The 22,334-nt window shown below is 36.9% G+C and overlaps 1 protein-coding gene across 1 annotated transcript; it reads left to right on the top strand.

Annotated features, from left to right (window-relative positions):
- Window positions 1-64: 64 nt before the first annotated feature.
- On the top strand, window positions 65-21,993 carry grhl2b (grainyhead-like transcription factor 2b). Its single transcript, XM_028035603.1, has 16 exons — window positions 65-306; window positions 1,847-2,036; window positions 3,582-3,649; window positions 5,487-5,850; window positions 7,072-7,130; window positions 7,316-7,472; window positions 9,266-9,377; window positions 13,835-13,929; window positions 15,794-15,952; window positions 17,729-17,786; window positions 17,975-18,114; window positions 19,316-19,353; window positions 19,466-19,557; window positions 20,318-20,403; window positions 20,498-20,562; window positions 21,357-21,993. The coding sequence occupies exons 1-16, from the start codon at window positions 287-289 to the stop codon at window positions 21,469-21,471; spliced, it is 1,818 nt and encodes a 605-aa protein (XP_027891404.1). The 5' UTR covers window positions 65-286; the 3' UTR covers window positions 21,472-21,993.
- Window positions 21,994-22,334: the final 341 nt, after the last annotated feature.

Here is a 22,334-nt window from a genome sequence, read left to right as displayed (position 1 = left end):
GTTTGTCGATGTTTGTTCTAAAATGCCTGCAAACTGAAGAAGAGACGAAGCAAAGCTATTGGTCCAGGTTGGAAGGACTTTTTTTTTTTTTTTTTTTTTACCTGACAGGTAGAGGAGGACAGGAGCGGGGAGGGGAGAGACCGTCTCGGAGAGGGGCAGGGAGAAAAGACGCGGGGCGAGAAAAGTCGACTTACCTGTAGCCCAACTTCTGGCAAACTCACTCTGCTAGCTGCTCCGACTTGAAAGTCCAGTTTCACAAGGAAGAACCGTAGAGGAAGCAAAAAATATGTCACAGGAGACAGACAAGTAAGTGATCGAGCCCGAGGAGAGGAGCGTAGATGGGTTCTGGACGAAGAGGCGCTTGTTTTCCAGATCTAGCTTTGAGCGCTGTGGGGCGAAATAAAGCGCTCAGTCACTGGTCATAACATCACCTGCGGTGGATATTTATTCCACACATGTTCTGACGAGTTCAGGTCCGGGAGGAAACTTTTCGCGCAAATACTTGGAGCCGTGGTTTTCATTAGAGCGGAATTCGCCATTTTTGACTGATGAAAAAGCCCGTCAAAGTGGCAGGACAAATTTTTTATTTCTGGATTTTCTTTTTTTTTTTTTTTTTTTTTCTCGATAAACCTACTTCAGATTCACGAATATATATATTTTTTTCTTTTGACTGCTTCTAAAATATTTCTTGAGTTTATATATATTTTAACTCTTTGTGTGTTTTATTCGCAAATTCTTCATAAAATAATTTTTTGGTTGCTGATTAGGAACTGAAACCGAATTTCCGTCTTTAATTTAGGTAGTTATAATAAAAAAATGTTTACTTTAAATTCGGAAATTTGAGCCTTATTAATGATTTATTAAACTGTTAGTAGTATAACATAATACTTTACAAAAATCTATTTTAAATATGGCTTGTAACTTCAATAAAACTTCAATTATAGTACTTTTTTTTCTTTCTAGGCACTTCATAGTGAAATTGTTCAAATTAATTAAACGTGTATATTCTATTGTTTTTTTTCCCTTTATTATTCTGTTCAGTTTTTCAGGGTTTGTCATCAGTGGCGACAGCAGGTGTCGGCCACTATTTTGACAGGCAGTGGTTAACAGTTTCTGCAAAAATCCAACGCAGCGGAATTGAAAGATAGTAATCAGTTTTGGGTTGGGGTTTTTTTACACTAATGTTTAGTTGTTCTAGAGCAGTAACTGCAGTCATGGAGAACCTGGAAAAACAACAACAAAACTGATCAATCTAAAATCACTTAAAAAATTTATTCGCTGAGAAACGAAGAAAGAAAAATCTAATTGTGGAGTGTTAATTTATAATCCAAAAAGTAAAGGTGTTATACAAAGTAAATGCTTTTAATATTTTTCTCCTGCAGTAAATATAAATTGATGATGTGTTTCCTTTGGTTAATAATCTTTTCTTTTTGAGACAATCTCAAATTCCACGGTCATTGTACATTACTGATTAATCTTTATTTGTGCTGCAGCTATTAGAGTAATGAAAGTGCAAATGTTGTCACTGTTTATTGTACAAGTTCAAGTTGACTCACTCAGAGCTTTACCCTCTGATTGGCTGAGCCCAGAGAGATGTTGTGGCAACACGGTGTGTGTTTGACTACTCTGTGATCTCCACTTAAGTGGGACTAAAGAGCGCCAAGGCAAACACATACATACGCATACATACACACCTAATGGCAGCTATAGATTACAAGGTAATATTTGAATTCTTGTGAAATTGATCATTGAGATAAAGACTTTCAGTAAAATCAAAAGGAGAGTAAACAACGAAGCTAAAAGCAGCAGTGAATCAATAAAAGCTGTTTGATTTACCTTCTTCCAGTAAGCGCTTGGTGGTGGTCGTTCCCAATGAGAGCTCTTTCCCCGCCGTGCGGCGCGCTTACACCAGCGAGGATGAGGCGTGGAGGTCGTACCTGGAGAACCCACTGACGGCTGCCACCAAGGCCATGATGAGCATCAATGGGGACGAGGACAGTGCCAATGCCCTGGGGCTGCTGTACGACTACTACAAGGTGCAGGTCTCACTGTGGAGGATGGTGACGGCTGTGTCCTAGCACATCGATTTAGTGATTTGTATAGTTCAGTTCACCAAAAAACGCCGTCTCAAAGTGCTTTGCAGTACAAACATCTCTATAATATCCAGTAATATAGAATCAAAATTGATAAAAATTCAAACCAGTCCAATTTATTCAACTTCTGTAGTCAAATTATTTTTCCAAAGTCCAATTCAACTCAAACAAAGTCAGGTAAATCATTTAATTCTAATTGGTAAAACGTTGTATGTGCAGTGAGTGAATTATTTTTGCAGCAATTCCCAATCCAAAACAAGCACGTGGCGACAGTGGAGAACAACAACACCAAACACCTCATCAGCAAGCAGAAGTCTGTAGTGAACAATAAGGCATGTGACATACAAGCAAACCTTAAAGGTAGACAGACTGGTAAACTGCAATAAGATTCATCAGACAACTTCATAAAAACATGCCTCTACTTTAAAGAAACTGCATTGCTTTTAAGGCAAAAAGGAATAAATCGAGTTGAGTAAATAGTGTTTATTATAGATGCTTAACTGGAGTGGTACATACTCCAAAGCAACAAGTACCTCTCAAGTATTGGCTTATCTTCTAACTGTTTGTGGCATTATGAGCAGAATCCCTCAACACAATGTATATTCCTGTCTTTTCTTTAGACTAGAAAATATAAAAATGTGACCCTTTCGCTCATGGATCCCAGATTTTGCCTGAAAACATTCAAACTTCAACATTTGGTTGGGTTGTTTCGGATCACCTCCAATCACATAATGACATTTTAAGACATACTGGTCCAAATCATAATATAAGTATTTACACAGACTCAAATTAACTTGTATACATTTCAGTCTAATCTTGGCTAAAATGCAATACAGTCAAAATCAGTTCATAATGTCATTTAGTCGTCTAAGCTCAGCTGATTTAATCAAATCTAGAAATCCATCCTGTGGCAACAGTGGATAGGAACAAATCCCGTCTAGCAGGAAGAAACCTCCAGTGGTTAAGTTGACAGTTCAGATGCAAAAAAAACACAGTCCCACTGGTTCAGGAGTAGTTTCTATTTTCTACATTTACAGATCGCTAAGTGGACCTTTGTTCACTTTTCACTTTCACATTTCATTGTGTTTTCTGTATCTATCCAAGGAGAAGCCTGGAGGGAATTTAATCTGGGATGGGTAGCATTTTAAGATGGATAAAGATTCAATCAATATAATAAAAACAATACAATGGGAAGATTTCGGTCTGAAGACAATCTTTTTCCGTTCTCACCTTTGCTTCCCTTTTACCACTAAAGGCAAAAAGGGAAGATCATAAGAGTCAGAACTGACTCAGGCAATTAAACTTGAACCTCAAGCAACATAAACTATTCATCATTAGTTGATTGCATTCTTTTTGCAAGAGTTTCTTTCCTTAGGGAAGAAATCATACAAAGCAATTAAAAATCCTTCAGAAAGTAAACTTGTTGTTAGCAGGAAACACACACCACCGGTTAGTATGTTCTGCTGTTGACTGTTCTCCTCCTTCCAGGTGCCCAAAGAAAAGAGAGTTTTGGCAATCCCCAAAGTTGCTGAAATTCCTGAAGACCCGGAGAAAAGGTTAGTAAATTTAAGTTTCGCAAAAGCTAAGGATTTGCTGTCAAACCCTTGATCTCAGTAATAATAAAACAAGTACAAGGCAACAGAGTAACATATAAAATAGCTTCATACAAGAGCATTCTGTTTTTCTAAGAACAAATAGATCTTAAAGATTTTAGCCAAATTACAGAAAAAATGTCACAAATCAGTGAGTTTTCTTTTTGACTTAAAAGCCTGACATTTGTTCTGAGACAAATACGAAGTACCAAATCCTGCTACCTGCACTGAAAAAGTTGAAAAATATTGAAAGTCTTTTGTCATCTGTGATCATCTTTATTGTTTATGACATGGTAACATGTCATTCTTTACTTAAAAAGTTTTAGTTGAACTTTTTAATACATTTTATAATAAAAAAAATACCTTATAGATTGGTGACAGAGACATCATATTACCAGGTTTTATTTATTTGTCATTTTTTGACATGTTAGCTTTGCTTCACTAGGTATAAATATAAACCTATATTATTAACTAAAATTCACAAAGGCGCTAAATTAACCTCTGCTGCTAAATCAATCAAAATTTGCCCTTTGAATAGACATGTGCTTATTAGTTTCACCTGCTGCTCTTTTCTTCGCCTTCTTTTTCTTGGTAAATTACTCAGACACGGAGGACTGAACGTAAACATCCATTCATTCCTAAACAGCAGGAAAAACATTGACTACGCATCGAGTAATTTTTACAAAAGTTTCCATTTTTGTAATTTTCTGCTTTTGCATTGTGGCTTATTGTTAACCAAAAGGATTGCGTTATTTATGTTCATCATTTTAAAATAAGTGGTCACAGTTTAGTCTTATTGCGCTTGTTGAGGTGTGACTGTGACTCAGTGGGTAGAGCAGTGAGCTTGCATTTGGAAAGTTGATTGTTTGATTTTAGCTTCCTTTTACAACATGTCAGTATTCCTCTGGGCAACACCCTTTACCCCATGTTGCATACTGATCTTCATATTGAAATGTGAGCTTGAGTGTGACTGGTGAAGGTGGCTTTAGTGACTAGATTAGGAAAGCTGTGCATGAATTCGATCCATTCAAACCCCCAGACTAAGTTTATTCATTAAGTACAAAATTTTCCAGTCTTTTTTTTCCACTTAGGGTTTCCAAATCAAATCTGCTAAATGCCAGAATAATGAGACATGTTAGTTAAATGGAGAAACATTTGTGGATGGATTTTAAGGCAACGCTTCAAACACAATGCTGTGTGTTTGAAGTGTGTTGTCAAGGTAAAATCAATTATTGCTTAAGCGTCGTAAAAAAATCCCAGAATGTGTTTCAGTGCAAAATGTGCACAGCCACCCAAAACTAAAGCAAAAGACCTTGTAAAACGTGTCTGAAGCTGGTAAGAGAGCATCATTTTCCACGGTGAACAAGTTCAGTAGAGTCGGCCCTATTTGGCTCTAAAGACCACTGTCGTTTTTAGGTGAGTTGGTGTTACTGTTTCTGTGCATATGACAATGTAAAGTCATATGATATAAGATGATGTAAGTGATTTATTCCATCTCCACAAAGAACAAAAGAGGAAGAAAAACATTGCAGTCACAATACAAGAGATTTTTTTTTAAGTTACAGGTATAAAATGGGAGCGGTTTGCCATAAAAAAAAAAAAAAAAACCCTGCTCCATATTTCAGCTGCAGGCAATAAAATTTACAACAAACCTTTAATTTTTAAACATTGTGCCCCCCCCCCCTTTTTAAAAAAAATAAAATTAATGATTTTGTTTCTGTTATTGTTGCTTGACTCAGAAGAAAAGAACACCATAAACCAATTTTAACCCTTGATTTTTTTGTTTTGTTTTTTTTCTCAGGCCATTGTTGCCAAACAACCCCACCAGCCAAAATGACACAGAAACTCTGGACAACCGTGTCCAGGTCCTAAAATCTGTCCCGGTCAATCTCTCTCTCGGCACCGACCACCAGGATCCCAAACTGTGCAGCTCAACGGGGGAGGCCCCAGCGGACGGAGACCCTCCAGCCGTGGCCGTGGTCAAGGCCGAGGTGTACGCGCCCGTCTTCATGGCGGGACCTGGACTCCACTACCGGGTGGAAGGAGAGGAGCGGGTGGTCTACGAGCAGAGTCCTTACGAAGTGACCACCGTCAACCACAGCTCGTACGTGAAAGAGGACCAGCAGAGTCCGCCTGACAGTCCTTACGAGGAGGAGACAGACGGGGTGAGACAGACACAAGTATAACAAATACTGCAGCTTTAAGAACTGTAGATACTCAGGATGAGCCGATATGACATCGTAAGACTGTATGGTTTCACAAGATCAATGTATTTATACCTGAATTAAAAACAAAAATGTTTTAATTCTCTTTCATACTGCTGCTAAAAATATATATATCCATTGGTACTGTTGTAGTCATATTGATATTTCTAAGATTTATTTTTCTTTTTTGATTTTAATACATACAGAATGAATATACCTGGCAAAGACAGCAGTATTTTCTAGTTGCTTGAAGATTAAAATATACATTTTTGTAGAAGTGATGGTGGCATTTCTATAGTTTCCACTGGCATCTAATAAAAATGACTTTAAACTGCAATATAAAATGTTATCCGTTTTGAAGTAACATATTTTGTTTTTAAGTTGGTATATATTGATACCGCAAACGTATCCTTACCCAATCTGTTATGCATCTTGTAAAAAGTATTTTCGAAACAGTGTTACCTTAATAAGGTTGCTCTTTTTCTAATTAACACACATAATATAAGTGTTTTCAAATAGCCAAATTTGTCTGTTGTGTAAGCGCCAGAAACAGGTGTGGGAGGAGCAGCACTGCACTACACTCTGTTTCAAACAGCTGGAAAAAAAACTCCAATCACTTCGGTATTTTCTCCTGCTACAAAGCGTCTCTGGAGCTGAGAAAAGATATATCAAAAAATATTTGTTTTAGCTTTTTGCACCACAGTATACTTTTGGTAGCAGTACATAGAGAAAAATTGCAAAGATGTTGCATGTGGTAAAGTCTAGTCTGATGATTTAATTGAAATCCCAAAACCTTGATATCAATCTATAACAACTTAATGATGAAAATCTATAGTGTTCATTTTACTGTGAGCTGTATCAAAAACGTCACGTTGGAAACTGATGCAAAAGGTGAAATAAATTAGCCATTCAAAAGAAATGCAGGAAAAAAACAGGCGGATGATTGGTATAAGTGTGAATCTGTACATGTAGGTAGATATTTAACATTAGATACATTAATTATCTGTTTCCTTTTGCCTCTGTTGCTCTCAGGTCTGTTCATGAGAAAACCTCTGTGAAGGAGTTTCTGTTTTTGTTTCATTTGCTGCATTGTTTGATGAGTTCCTCTCAAGCTGACTGAATTTTTCAGGACTGATTTCCTCTTTCTGTGTGTTTTTCTTTGTTTGCCTGCATTTTGAACAGAAGTACCACTCACCTTCCTCTCTCGCTGCAGACGACTTCTTATTTCATCAGGAGGGAGCGTAAGTCCCTGCACCCTCCTATTGTAGAACAGACAAATGTATAAGTAAAGTGTTGCAACCAGTATTTAAACCTGCAACTCTGAAAATGATCCATAAAGGCACGCATGATTCAGCTGAGTTGTTGCTACCCCTTCATCCTGCCTTGTTATTTATCATCACAAATCTTTCTTGATGTGTGTTTGCAGTGGCAGTTTTCAGTATACGTTGGACGCCACTCGCTCGCTGCGCCAGAAACAAGGCGAGGGACCCATGACTTACCTAAATAAAGGCCAGTTTTACGCCGTGACGCTCAGCGAGCTCAGTGCCAACAAGCGCCTCCGTCACCCCATCAGCAAAGTCCGGGTGAGTGGCTCATTTCCTTCTCATGTCTCCATGAAGTTTTTCATACACTAATTAATTGACATTATCTCTAATGTCACGTTTTTGTTTTTTAAAAAAGACTGTCCTTTTCCCTCTGTATCTGCAGGAGATAACTGGCATCAAAGGGTTTTGCTTTGCTTGCTCTGTTCAACTCTTTTGAATATTTAAGCTCCTTTTATGTTCAGAGCTTGCAGCTTTTCAGCTTTTATCTTTTCTCTTGCTGCAGGCAGTTGTCTTCGGCACAATTGCTCAGAAACTCTCACACAAGATTTGTAGGCAGTTGAGGAATATAGTGAGATGTATCGTTGAGATCCAGAAAACAGAAAGCCAGATGTGTGCTGCAGATGGACTAAGACAATTCTTTAATGAAAATGTATCTCAATATTGGCTGTAAGAAATTAAGAGCCCACTGCACTGAGCCTCATTGAAAACCTCATGGTTATTCCACCAATGATTTCTGAACTCTTCCTGAGTTAAAACATTTAGTATTGTTGTTTCTAAGTGAATATGAACTTCTTTTCTTTGCATTATTTGAGGTCTGAAAGCACTGCATCTTCTTCATTATTTTGACCATTTCTCATTTTCTGCAAATAAATACCAAATGTTCGCTTGGAATTTCGGAGACATGTTGTCAGTAGTTCATAGAATAAAAGAACAATGTTCATGTTACTCAAACATTTACCTTTAAAAAGTAAAGTCAGAGAAACTGATCATATTTGTATATGTGTGTCTGGATGAACATACTGTATGTGATGGTACTGGGTACCAACATTATCTTAACTTAACAAATTCTTCAACTATCCAGGTGGCTATTTCAATTTTTGAAAAGAGGTCCATGTCTAGTAAGGTTTTTTATTTAGTGTTTTTTCTGCCATAAATAATAATACTATAATAATACCGAACTGGCATGACAGAATCAATATGAGACTTTGATAGGGCTGATTAAAAAAGTTAATCTTACTTCCAGTGAGAAAGAAAAAACATGTTGGTATGACTAAAATATTATTTTAAACCTAAATCTACCAAAGGTATGAGTAATTTTGGACTTAACTGTATCAAATTCTATGGCTCATTAATTAGATTATGGTTTTTGATTAACAGCATTAACAGTTAATATAGTAAATAAGACAGGAACTCCAAACATGTTGAATAAAGAACGCAAATCAGGTCAAAGATAGTTTACTGTCTTTCTCTGCTTTTTGGATAATGTTCACTCAAACTGTGTTAATAAGGCATTTTTGTTTATATCGTAATTTTTTCACTCATAATTTTAGCCTAGTGTGGGCTCTAGATGGAAAACATATTAATCTTTCCTGAAGCATGTACCGGTGCAGCTGGCGTATAAAAGACACCACAAATAAAAGTAAATATCACCACTCTATTTGAAGTGATAGAAATGAGCTACAACATGACATCTGTCATTAAAATAAAAGGCTTCAGGTGCCTTTCAGACTATTATGTGGATGGTGATACATAGTTGGCATGACAACTTGACATTAGCGTGAGGATATAACCTCTTATTTACACTGCGGAGCTGGTTTAAATTAGCCTTTATGTGTGAACAGCCCATTAAATTGTAGCGTTTTGACTTTGTCATCATCAGATTGTTGTAGCCCATGAATGCTTTCTTCCAACTAAACAGCAACCTGACTCATAAAGCTCTTATCCGCGATGGATGCCAAGGTGTCGTAATGCCATGAGTAACAACTAAAGTCTGACATTATCTCAGAGTGATCATTTATTTAGGCATATTCTTCCCTTGTTCTGCTTCTCAGAGTGTAATCATGGTGGTGTTCAGCGAGGACAAGAACCGAGACGAGCAGCTCAAATACTGGAAGTACTGGCATTCGCGGCAACACACGGCCAAACAGCGGGTCCTCGACATCGGTAAGATTTTTTGTAAAATTTGAAGCGAAATGTTTAAAAATGGTTTTGATTGTAGCTCAACAACTTAAGTGCTTTTTGCACAGAATATAGTTCCTTTTATTATTGTCAATATGCAATACTGAGATGTCTGGAAAGGCATAAAGGAATGGGAACTTGAATATTAAAAAGCTACAAATCTGGAAAAAAACGGTGTTTTTACATGATGTTGTGAACTTTATTTTTGATTTTTTACATCAAAATAAATTTAATTGCTTTTCTCTTATCCTTCCAATCATTTTTTTTAGTTCTGCGTTTAAAACTGGAAACAAGATTCTTAAACTTGGTTTAGCTGAGGTGCTTCATTGGAGAAATAAAAACACATATCATAAAACCCAAATTTGTGAATGATTTGTATTCAAATGTCCATGATGTCATAAAAACTGATTCTCGAAATGTTGTTATAGAGCAACACAAATAGATAATCCATCAAACTAACCCATCACACCCTAAGTAGGAATGTGAAAAGTGTAGCAATGCTCTATCCAGCCATCTGACAAGCAGTTTTACTTTAGCGCCACTATATTTGGAAAAAACATATGACATCGAATTAAAAGATCTTTAGGCTCTAGCTGTTTAAACATTTTAAAACCCTGCCTGATGTGCTCACTGAGAGGCAGAGTGACACATTTATATTGTCAGAAGTCCTGGAATGCGCTCAGTAAGTAAATAAAGCAATACGAAACTGAAGGCCAACTAGCCTCCACCCAGCTGCCCGCCATCATCCACCATCAGACAGTGGATCAGGTTGACCTACAGTACAATGCACACACACACTCGCACCAATAAATGTTTTAACGTGAATGTGTTGCAGCATAAACCCTCTAATCTTCCCGACATTACCCAGGTGATTGATCTTAATGCTCGTCTGTTCCAAACATGACAAGTCAAACTTTCCTTTTCACACCACTTCCCACGGGCGTACATGCACCGATCTGAAAGGCGCTCAATCTCCGCTCTGTGACATTTGCTTTCCCTTTAAGCTCTGCTGGAGCATTTGAATCTTAACCGTCTTTTCTACGCCTTGTTGAGTGGATGCATGTGAGACGCTCTGAGGCAATTTGGGTGACAAGCTTGGGCCTGCTGGGTAGGCAAAGATTCGGAGGTATGTGGGAGACTTTGGGTCTGGATGCAGACGAACAGACACATACACACCTCCATGCAGCTTGTTGGGACAGGGAGAGGAATGTTAGCCACACTGTTACCTCAACTGGTCCTGGTCTGTTGAAAGTAATTTTTTCTTCAGTGTAGATTTTCATCTTAATTCTCATGTTTACACCAACCAAGGTGAGTCACAATCAGCCTTCAATTCACACGCGTCTTTAGATCTGCAGGTACATTTAAAGCCTTTCATGGCAACGAAACATGAATTTAAGTGAAAAACTGAAACTAAGATCTCATGCCAGACTCCTGTTATGGTGGTGTTTGTCCGCAGGGTTTAGTTGCACCAAAATTCTTGGACAGATCACAACTTAACTTGTCAGAGTAAATAATTGTCCCAGTATGAGAATCCTAATTGTTTTTGGTGATTAGCCGACATTGCAGTTTCAAAGTGGTGAACTATGGAGGTATTAAAGTTTATGCAGTGATTCAAAAAATATTAGTCAGGGTCATACGTAAAAAGTAAATATGTTTATTTATGCAGTGTTTTTTGAAAGAGATGGTTTCACCGTACTTATGCACAAAGAAAACAGAATAATCAGCAAATTGTGAAAGATTTCCATGGGCAACACTTTGTAGAATATGTAGAAATGTAACTTACCATGTAAATGCAGTAAAAAAAACAAACAACTCCATGAGGTCTATTAATCTCTTAATGAGTTTAATAAGCTTTCCAAGTCCAACAGTGGACATCTTAGGTAAATTTATGCATCGGGGTTCTTTCTGAAGTGGCTGTAAAAAGTCTTGTCTCGACAGCTACAGAAATACCCATTTCTTAGGTAATTGCCCACAAGTGGGCAACTGTAAATCTCTGCTCTCCAAAAAACTCCAAAACATTTCTTTGTAGTATATCCAAAATTGTCAGTGGTTCACCTCAAAGATAACAGTTTTTCCTTCATCAAGTAAGTGTAGAAGAGAAAATAAAATGCATGTTTTGGCATAGATAAGTGAGATTCCTCACTATAATGGAGTTTAAGATTAGTCTGAGGTTGACTTTTGATGCATGAGAGCGTTCTTGAAGAAATAAAGCCAAACTAAAGTAATCTGTCGGTGTGATCTCCAAAGACATGAAAAGTGCAACTCTTTGTTATTGACTCAGGTTATGCTTAGATCACGTGTTTCTGTTGTTAGGTTATATAATTAAGAGGTTTTGTTAACTTATAAATAACAATTGTAAAACTTTTGAACCCTGTTGCCTTTTAATTAGCTTGTTGATCTTACTAAAGCATGAAATTATGTCTCTAGCCTCCCTCCAGATATTCACCATACAACTACTATGAGGAAGTGTAATCGCTCTTTTTTTTTTAGAACAAATCCCTCAGGTGTTCTTTTTAATGTTTTTGCAAGTATAATGAGTCTGTTTTTATGTTCATGTGTGAGGAACAGACACAGATCAGACACATCAACAGCACAACCCATAGGGCATAAATATTTTTCCATTATATCAACAGATGCGGTTGCGGAAACATATTCACACATAACTGCACACAAAGTTTTCGAAACATTGTTCCCTAAGAGACCACCTGTGCACGGCAATACTGTAAAAGGGAGTTCTAGCTGGATGGAAATTAAAGAAAAGCTGGTATGAATAGAGGTTGAGACAAGGCGCATCGTACCCCGGGGCTGCTTCAGAGAATGGGTCATTTGAATGAGGTTATTTACTCGGGGGTGTTCGCACAGGAAGGCGTGCTACAACCTGCCCTGCTGCTTTGTGCACCTGCTCAGAGACCAGGAAGTGTTCATGCGATGGCGGTTAGGCTAATGGAGGACCTCACTAATAGACACTTGGACAATGGTCACATTAAACTAAGTTGTTGTCAAACAGTAAAAACAAATCTTAACGGAGTCATCCCGCAATCAGCAGTATTGAGGTTAATTGATTATTATTTATTCTAAAGGTTTTCTTCTGTTTGTGTATTCAGATTAACATTGGTGTGTATTTTTTAAATTTATTTCAAAATTAGCATTTCAAATATTAGCCTTCTCTCCAAAAGGAAAATAGCAGAGTGGCGCAAGTTTGCAAAGTTGCATGTGAAGGAACCACAAGAGTTGTAGAACTATGTCGTTTGTACAAATGAGACCAAAGTTGGTTAAAAAAACAACAATATATAAAAAGGATGATGCCCAGGGCTTGTTTTGGATACCTTGTAGTCACTGTCAATGTAGACCTTACTGAAAAGTATTTGTGAATCAAATATATGAAACCTTACCTGTCTGTCCGTATATCTATCCGGCTTTCTTTTCTAGAAATTAAGCTAAGATAAGTTCACTCTAGTTGACACTATCTAAGTAAGCCTACTGGATAGCTTATACATAGCTTAGTTTATGCTAGCTAGCTGACGTAGAGTTTAAGCTTGTCTTACTCTTGGTAAGCTAGTTAGCGAGTCTATCTTTTCTTGAGTTGAAGGTTAACTTCTCTTAGCTGACTCATCAAGATTTTAGACTTATCTATTTCTAGCTAACTTATCTAGAAAGCAATTTCATCTTACACTAACAAACCTTTATAGAATTGAAGCAGATGTTAAACTTTAGATAGCCTAGCTAGCTAGGCTATACTTAAATTTATAATAAGATAGCTAAGTTATTTATCTAAAACTTTGACTATGTTATGCACTAAAAAAGATAGCGAGCTTATCTGGAGCTCGAGCTTATTTTATGTCAGCTTGCAATCTTAGCGAGAATTCAGTATCTTCAGCTTTACCTTATATAGCTCAGGATTAACTAGCCAGCTAGCTTAGAGTTTAAGCTTACTGTATCTTAACAGAGAGATCTAACATTTCATATAACAGCTGAAGAGGCTCTGAAAATGAAAGCGAGTCCCTCCCAAAAGCAGTCCTGCTTTTATTTACGCACATATATTTATCTATTTGTAGGTTTGTATGTTTCTTTAGCATGTTCCTTTGATTGGGTGCTTGGCCAAAGAGCATTCTTATTATGGTCCCAATTTTTATCTCCCATACTTGTGGTCAGAGGTCAACCTAAAGCAAACCGAAGCACTGATCTGGCTGCCCTTTTATGCCCCAGTTGAATAGCCTTTCTTTGCATCTTCTCAGGCCCTTTGAAGCCAGACTCTCTGTTTACTCAAGCAGATAAGGCCTTATGTCCTAAAACTGAAGCGTGCCACATGATTGCTTATCTTAACAATAGCTACCAGTTTTTGCTTTTACTGACCAATTTGTTGGGTCGATGCCTGATAGCTGGGAATAAATTTGAAATTTGTATTTGCAAGAAATAAACTATGTACTGTTTTTATTAAACAGCTGATTACAAGGAGAGCTTCAACACAATCGGGAATATTGAAGAAATCGCCTACAATGCCATCTCCTTCACCTGGGATGTGAATGAAGAGGCCAAGGTACAGAGGAGTTATGTTACTGTATTTTTTTTCCCGTTCTTTTTTGCTTTGCATGCAGGAATTAAATGTCATAGTAATTTTCCCAGAAACCAGTTTACTCTATTTACTCTCACTAGAGGTGTGTTGTGGATGTGAAAAAGTAGCTTGACAGGTTTTTTTTTTTTTTTTATTATTTATTTTGTGCTGATTCAGATGTTGGCAAACAAATGCTCTTACTTGACAAATTAACCGGTTTGATGCAACCGTCTGACCCGTAGACACCGCAAATGCTTAAGAGCTTACTGTCATATTTAATATTAAATCCTATAATGCTGCAATCAGTCAAGATCTGAGCACCGAAAGCAGTATCTTCCCTCTAGCTGGCACGTTTTCAGGTGGGTGTCATAAAACCGATGGGCAGAGCCGCCTACATTTGCTCTGTTTGTTCTCTGTGTTTCTGTGAAGCCCACTCCTTTGTGACCACTCCTTAAATGCAGCTCCGTCAGTGTTTAAACTTCAGTGCCCCCAAGAGCCAACACATACCAGCACCTGTCCCCACCCTCTCTTGTTTGTTTTGCCCTCATTTCTGAGGGACTCGATGTGTGCGTTTGGTCTGTTTATGTGCACTGTGTGTCAAGAGACTTTTTTTTTATTGCAAAAGCGCAGGCAAAGACGATTGAAAGAAATCAAAGCCAATGCTTCTTACTATTTCTGAGTTGCTGTATTTGTGTGCAGAGTCTGTTTAGAGAAATCTCATCCCAGCACACTTTACAAAACAAGAACATCTTGTCAATGTATTGAATATAGTTAATCTAATTATACAGACGGATAAAAAGACAAATTCCAGTTAGATAATAAAATGCTGTGGTAAAGCCCAGTTTATTACTCCAGGTTTTCTGTCTAAGGGAACCCAGCTGGTTGCATTTCTCTTTTTGAACAAGCATGTGGCGACAGTGGACTGTTGATTCCAGTAACTAAAAGCAAAAACTGTTCACTGAACACAATGTTCCCCATCTACACACCGAGGCATACGTTGTTGATTTTTACTCAGGACAAATTGCTAGTGCTATTTGTTGATTAAATATTTCATTTAACACAAATGTTGAAGTGAAAAGAAGAGGATACATGGTTTTGCATTTTGGCAAAAACATATAACGTTTTTTTTTTTACATAAATATTCACATTTTTGAGCGGCTCGCAGGGCATTGAAATTGAAAAAAGAGTCTGACAACCTCAAAGCTACGCATGGTGAAACTGGAGGAGCTGCTGAGATCCACATGGTAGTTTGGAGATTCTGTCTCCGTCTCCAAGGTGGTGGCAACATTATTCTGTGGAGATAACCTGCTATAAGCTGCAAAAGACTTAAGATTGGGGTTGTATATCACCTTCTAGTGGACCAAAGACCCTAAACATGCAGCCAGAGATGGAATAGACGACTTAGATCATAGCATAATTATGTATCAAAGTGGTCTAGTCAAAGTTCAGAGTTAAATCTAAAAGAAAATACATGAAAATTGATGTTCACAAATGTCATTTGTCTAATCTGACTTAAATGTAGACCTTTTGACAAGAAGATTAGAGACATTCAGACTTTACTGAATGGAGTGGCAGCTTGCTTACCTTCTGGATTGCGTTTATCATGTTTTGATTTTTATCTCCTGAGATTCCTGCGAAGCAAAACCACGACAAATTGAAAGGAATTTGGTTTGCGTGGCTTTGGAGAGTGAAACAAAAGAGAGCTATGAAGATTTTTGTAGAACAGAGCAGATGAAGGTTTGAAGCAGGAGGCTGCATGTTCCTGACAAAGATCACTTCCTGCCTTAAGTAGGTTTTATGTGAGTGAGTGTTGAAGCCGGATCTGCTCATCTTACTCTGTCGTCTTTAGATCTTCATCACCGTCAACTGTCTGAGCACAGACTTCTCCTCCCAGAAGGGGGTGAAGGGTCTTCCTCTGATGATCCAGATCGACACGTACAGCTACAACAACCGCAGCAACAAGCCGCTCCACAGGGCGTACTCGCAGATCAAGGTCTTCTGTGACAAGGTGACCAAACACTTTCTGCACTGTTGTTAACATCTGCAGGAACATGTCACTCAATCCTGCTTTATTATAAAAGCTGTAAACCCTGATAAAGATGCTGATTTTTTTGGTGGTAACATATAAAATGTAAAATGTATCTAACCGTCCTTCTTTCTGTGAGTTATTGCAATATGGTTTGTTAATCAAGTGCAAGTTTAGGTGGGTTGCTATGTTCTCACAGCCGTTTTCTGATTTTTAAACAACAATACGCATATGTCTGATTTTAATTACCATTAACATAAAAATATTTTTACCACTTTGAACAGTGGCCAAGAAAAAAAAATCCTGTATCTTGTGATACATCTCTTGAAAAATGTAAGAGACCATTTCAAATGATCAGTTTCTCTGATTTTACTCTTTATAAGTATATGTTTGAGTAAAATGAACATTATTCTTTTATTATATGAACTAATGACAAAATGTCTCTGACATTCCAAGCAAAAATGTAGTATTTATTTGCAGAAAATGAGAAATGGTCTAAATAACAGAAACGATGCAGTGCTTTCAGACCTCAAATAATGCAAAGAAAACAAGTTGATATTGATTTAGAAACAACAATACTAATGTTTAGACTCAGGAAGAGTTCAGAAATCAATATTTGATGGAGTAACTATCAGGTTTTCAATGGGGTTCACTGCAGTGGGCTCTTCATTTTTTCCAGAGCTGAATTTATTCCCTACATAAACAATTATGGATAATAAATGGCACAAAGCTTAGATATTTTCCTACTTAATAAATATACTCAAATCGAAAGCTGGATTTAACTTTTTTTCAGTGTGTGTTTACACAACCGCAATAAAATCTGACTTTATTTATAACTATTTACCTATTTATAATTTTTATTATTCACCGTGCTAATTTTATTTTATTTTATTTTTTGTAAATAAATCAACAGACTCTCAAATGTGTGAGATGCAACAAAATTTTAAGTGTTTTCACACACTTTGAAGATGTAGTGCAGGTAAACATGGAGGATGCTGCAGACCTGTAGTTTGCTGGACTCTAGTGGTGACAACAGTAACTGCAGCAAAATCCTGTAGAGGAGAGAAAAACTAACAACCTGCAGTATAACATGCGCAGGTTTTTTCTACAGAACAAGAAGCTATGAATGCTGCCAAACCTGACTTGTGAATGTCTTTATTTTATGTATCTGCACATTATTTGTCACTCTTTTTTTTTTTTTTTACTATTTTAAAGGAATATTTGCAATAAAGTTTAAAATTTTATCTGCCTAACTCAGGTATTCAGCTACCGTAATGATGATTTTTTTTTTCCCCCATCAGGAAAAACGCTTTAGGAATTTTTCACCATCTAGTTGATTTTTTGTGTGATTTACTTTTACGTCAGTCCTTGTAATTATGCAACTTTGCCTGGAAAAGGTGAGGGTTGCATAGAAAAGTCAGTGCTGCTCAGTTCTGACTTCAATATCTCCTGTTATTGTGGATTATGCAATTACATTTATGTCATGAAAAACAGATTAACAGTTCACTTGGAAAATGTTCAAAGTATCTCTGCTGACACCAGAAACGGTTGTTAGGATTTGTCTTTAGCGTTTCTTTTTGTTTGTTTGGCCACTATGGGTGCATCATTATCTGCAGTTTTCAGAGCAAAGAGGCTGAATCCTGACCTCAGTCTTCCCTCTAGTGGTCAAAGCAAACCTGCGCATAAATAGCATGTTTTTTTTAGCTACTCTTGCAGACTTGAATCGTTTTTACCGCCTGACTATGTTTTTTTCTCCAGGGAGCTGAGAGAAAAATAAGAGATGAAGAGAGGAAATTACTGCGCAAGAAGTCGAAAGGTATAGCAAATTTTAAATAAAAATTAAACAAAAAATAAAGAGTAATTGAAATGATTTGTATCATGTAAGCAGAAATAGAGTGCTCTTTTTGCAGTTTACGGCTATAAATATACTTGTATTCGTTTTAATAGTAAACAAAGACTGGGTAAATTATTTTGAGTGAAGTCCTTCGTTTTTCTTCTGTTTAGGGAAAGATGGCGGTGTCGGGGTCATAACTATTCCCAAAAAGTCCGACGTCACTTTCTTCAAGACCTTAACGGACTTGGAGGCCCAGCCGGTCCTCTTCATCCCCGATGTTCACTTTGGTAACCTGCAGAGGGCTGGACAGGTAGACGCCCTGTTCAACAAAACCTCCTAGCTGAAATTTGGCTTTTCAGATTTGTAACAGTAAAATGTTTCAAAAACTGGGAGCTTCACCTACTGTGAAGGAGAGGAATAGGGAAACCACAAGCTAAAAAAAATTAGAAAGTTGTTTTTCTATACTTCAAGTGTTCCTGCAGCAAGCATTCGGATGCAATCTAGAAAAGTCTAGAAATGGCTTTAATCATATTCCAGATCTGGATAAGTTAGCGTGGAAACATGATGGATTTTCCACACTTTCTCCCTCGATACATTTTCTAAAATGCAAAAGTTTTCATTTCTGAATGTGCAGACATTTTTGAGTTGTTTTATGTTTGAATAACGTCTTTCATCTTGGATTTGTCAAATCAAATAATTGATTTCAACATTTGATCCTTTTTGTGTTTTGAGAACCTACAGTGATTTAATACCAGAAATATACAATTTCACTGCTTGTTTTGTCCTCAAAGCAACTTTATATTTGGGTTTCAAAGTGACTCTGTTAAACTGGATAAATGCCCACCAAAACAGAATTTTTACAAACAGAATAAAAGTGATAAAAATTAAAAGAATCAGTATTTGTTTTAGAATAATCCATTCGAGATATGGGAAATCTCAGCTCGCTACATTTTGAGATGGAGGCTAGACAAGAGTCTAGAAAAAAGTAGAAAAGTATGCCATTTTAAAATAAAAAATATATAGGAGATCTGTTTGTAGAAATTGTCTCCTGCTTTTCTTTCAATTCAAAATTCTGGCTTTCTTTGTGTTGATCTGTCGCCTAAAATCCCAACAAAATGCATCAAAGTTTAAGCTTGCAATGCAACAATGGGGAAAAAAACTGATGCGTAGTTTTATGAGCCACTACATTTGGTAAAATGTCCAATTCTGTGGAAAAAAAAAAAGAAGAAATCCTCTGACATTTCTTAACATTTTGTTTCCAAGTGCTCTTGTTGAATATTCCTTCCCAAAAAAAAAAATGTTTTGGTGCTACTGACACAAACTTTCAACTTTCTTGGAAGCAAAACCAAAACAAAAGTTTCTGTCACATTACTGCTACTGTGGCTGCAGCTTCAAGTAGAAACAGATTACCTACAGTAGCTAACAGTTTTATTATCCTGATTTTACATGAAATATTAAAACATTTTGCATAACGCTTTGAGTTTCACCTCTAACTCTTAATTTGTGCCTAGGTGTTTACGTTCAACGCAGAAGAGATTGACAGAGAAGGGTGAGTGTGCGTCAGCAGGAAAACAGGAAACCACGCCTCACAGCAACAACAAAGCCAGCAGCTCTCGGGATTATAATGTCTTCTTCTTCTTCTTCTTTTTTTTTTTTTTGAGGAGCGTGTTGGTGAAGAGGATGTTCAGGCCATCTGATGAAGACCTGTGCCCGTCACCGCACAAACAGAGCCGGGAGGAGACGCACAAACGAGGTAACACAGCCGACGTCAAACTGTGCTCACAAGCACGAGACATGCTGTCCTACTAACAGGGTTCCTGCAAAATTTGGAAAAGTCTGGAATTTCATTTGAGTATTTTCCAGGTCTGGATATTAACTCTGGAAGAGGCCCGTTTTCCAGCCATCCTTGCTTTTCTTATGTTCCCCTCCACCCCCCATGTTTACAATTTAAAAAAAAAAAAAATGCTGTTTTAATCTGTATCGGGTTTGTTTTTGTTTGTTTTAACCAATTAGAGTAAAAGCAATAGGTGGTCTGCTGTCCGTCACATCTGGCAAGTAATATAAAATTATTTGAGCATTTGCTAAATCCAGTGTGTTTACTTGGACGTAAGGAATAGCAAACGCTTTTATTTTGAGTCAGCACAATTTACAGCAGCAGCGTGTTCCCACGAGGAACGAAGCAGCTGTTCCTGAACTTCACACATCCTTATTTTCTCCAGAGCTCCATGGGAATAAAACATGGTACTCAATGTTGATCCTTGGCAAAATACGCCAAAAATCCTCTTCAAGCACAGCTTGTTCCAGAAGAAGTGCTGGTCTGGGTGATATTTAATAATTATGTGTGGAAAATGTCAAAAATAACAGCCCAAGGTTATTTGTGATTCTGCTCTTCTTATTGTGCAAGTAAAGAAACTTTGAGATCCTGGAGGCTTCATGAAAAATAAGAGAAAATCTGGAAACTGTGACATTACCAGTCAGGTTGTATTGGCTTCCTTTCTGTTTTCGCTTTGTAGTGCTGCTGTACGTCAGGAAGGAGACGGATGAAGTGTTCGATGCTCTGATGCTGAAGTCTCCAACCCTCAGAGGACTGATGGACGCTGTGAGCACTGCCTTTCTGTCTGCAGGCGTCAAACACAGAATATATTTCCAGGAGAGCTCGTTTTCACGCACTCCTTTGTGGTTTTCCTCAACAGATATCAGAGAAGTATGGCGTGCCCACAGAGAGGATAGCCAAAGTGTACAAGAAAAGTAAAAAAGGGTGAGCTGGTACCAAAGTAGAACTGTTTTAGGTCCAGAAATTGACCGATTTAGGCTTAAATTAATGCTCAAACACAACCAAAGGTAACAATTTTGGTCGTGTTTTGACTTATAATTTTGAGAAAACCCCTAATAGGTTTGAAACAGTAATCTCTTCAAAATAAAATCTTTATCAAAAGATGGATACTGCCAAAATTTACAATAAATGTAGAAATAAATAAATTGTTCCATAATAGAAAAAACAAAGAAAACATGGGAAAAATAACAACATTTTTAAATAAAAGGAGAGAATGAAATATTACAGGAGGTAATATATCAAAGTATGTTTAAAAAAAAGAATAATAAGTGACAGTAAATAAAATATACAGAATATGGGGAAAAGGTACAAATAAATATTGAAATATAAAGGAAACTAATAAAAAAAATAATGGCAATAATGTCAAAACAATTAAAAATGAAACATTAATGTATGTCATAATGTGAAATAAAATCAAAATGAGTTGAGGAAGTTATTTTTTAAGTACAGTATTTGGTACATTTATTACTTTATCAAGCCATTTTTTTATTTCTAAATTTGCTGCCAATTTTGGCAGGATCTGCCCTCCATAAGCATGATGGATTTTATTAAGCCTGTAATGAGAGAAATTACCTTTCAAAATAAGGCTTGCAGAATCTCCTATTATGTAAAATTCTTTGAAAAAGTTCACGACTTACCTACAAAAAAAAAAGCAACTTAAGATCAAAATTTTGGATTCAGGACTAAATTATTTCTATTATTTATGTTTTTGGGGGCAGAATCCTGGTGAACATGGACGACAACATCGTCGAGCACTACTCCAACGAAGACACGTTCATCCTCAGCATCGAGAACAGCGCCGACGCCTTCAAGGTCATTCTGACGGAGATCTGACGGTTCGCCCTCGGATCTCAACGCCTGCAGGAGAAACTTCTGATGAGCTGATGGACTTTACTTCAAACCTCTGAATCCCCTGATTCCCACACTACACTTACCTCTATGAAGCATTTTCTATTTCCTATGCAGGATGATAAACAAAAAAACAAACAAAAAAAAAAACGGACGTTCTTGTGAATTGATAGAAGAAATGCTGGACTCCATGCCCACGTACTTCGGTTTTACTGAATATTTTTACTGTATAAACTCTTTGTATAAAATAATTATGTACAGACGCGTTTTTGCCAAATGTCACGTCAGAAGTAGCCACTTAAATATATCTGATGTGCTGTATGTAGCCGCAGCTTTAATTTACTTAGTTGATTCCAAGTACAACTTAGCAGCTTTTTTTTCTGCATGCCAAACATTGTTTTTGCTAGAAGTGTCATTATTTATTATTTTTTTGTATTTCTATACGTATGATCCAAGAATTTCAAGTAGATTTCTTCAAAATCAAAGTAAATGAATTTTAAAATTGTTTGACGCTCTCATCTTTCAGCCACGTGGTAAAAGCTAAATTTTATGTGGTATGGTTTTTAAAACATACAAATGAAATACTTCATTTGTAAATGGAGATGTAATATAAGTACAGCTGTTTTGAAAATATAATAAAAACAAACGGAACAAAAATGTCCTTTTTCAAATAGCTATAATCAACTAGGCAATCGCAAGAAATAAAAAAAATAATTTCTGCTCGTATAGTGGTCTGAAAAAATGTAAATTACTTCTGTATTTTGTTTTTAAATCATGCTTGCTGTTATCAGATTTTTTTTTAGTTCATCTGGGTCTGAATTTACTACAATTATTATTTTTTTGTTTGG

The sequence above is a fragment of the Xiphophorus couchianus genome, chromosome 13 (genome assembly GCF_001444195.1).
Source record: "Xiphophorus couchianus chromosome 13, X_couchianus-1.0, whole genome shotgun sequence".
In the NCBI taxonomy this organism is placed as follows: domain Eukaryota; kingdom Metazoa; phylum Chordata; class Actinopteri; order Cyprinodontiformes; family Poeciliidae; genus Xiphophorus; species Xiphophorus couchianus.
The sequence above is the reverse complement of the archived record's forward strand: the minus strand, read 5'-3'. Positions and strand labels throughout refer to the sequence as shown.

Excerpts from the sequence above, each read along its gene's own strand:
- grhl2b (XM_028035603.1), top strand. The coding sequence starts at position 287 with ATGTCACAGGAGACAGACAA. Across the intron at positions 2,037-3,581 it reads TGCTGTACGACTACTACAAG|GTGCCCAAAGAAAAGAGAGT; the intron begins GTGCAGGTCTCA and ends TCCTCCTTCCAG. Across the intron at positions 9,378-13,834 it reads ACAGCGGGTCCTCGACATCG|CTGATTACAAGGAGAGCTTC; the intron begins GTAAGATTTTTT and ends TTTATTAAACAG.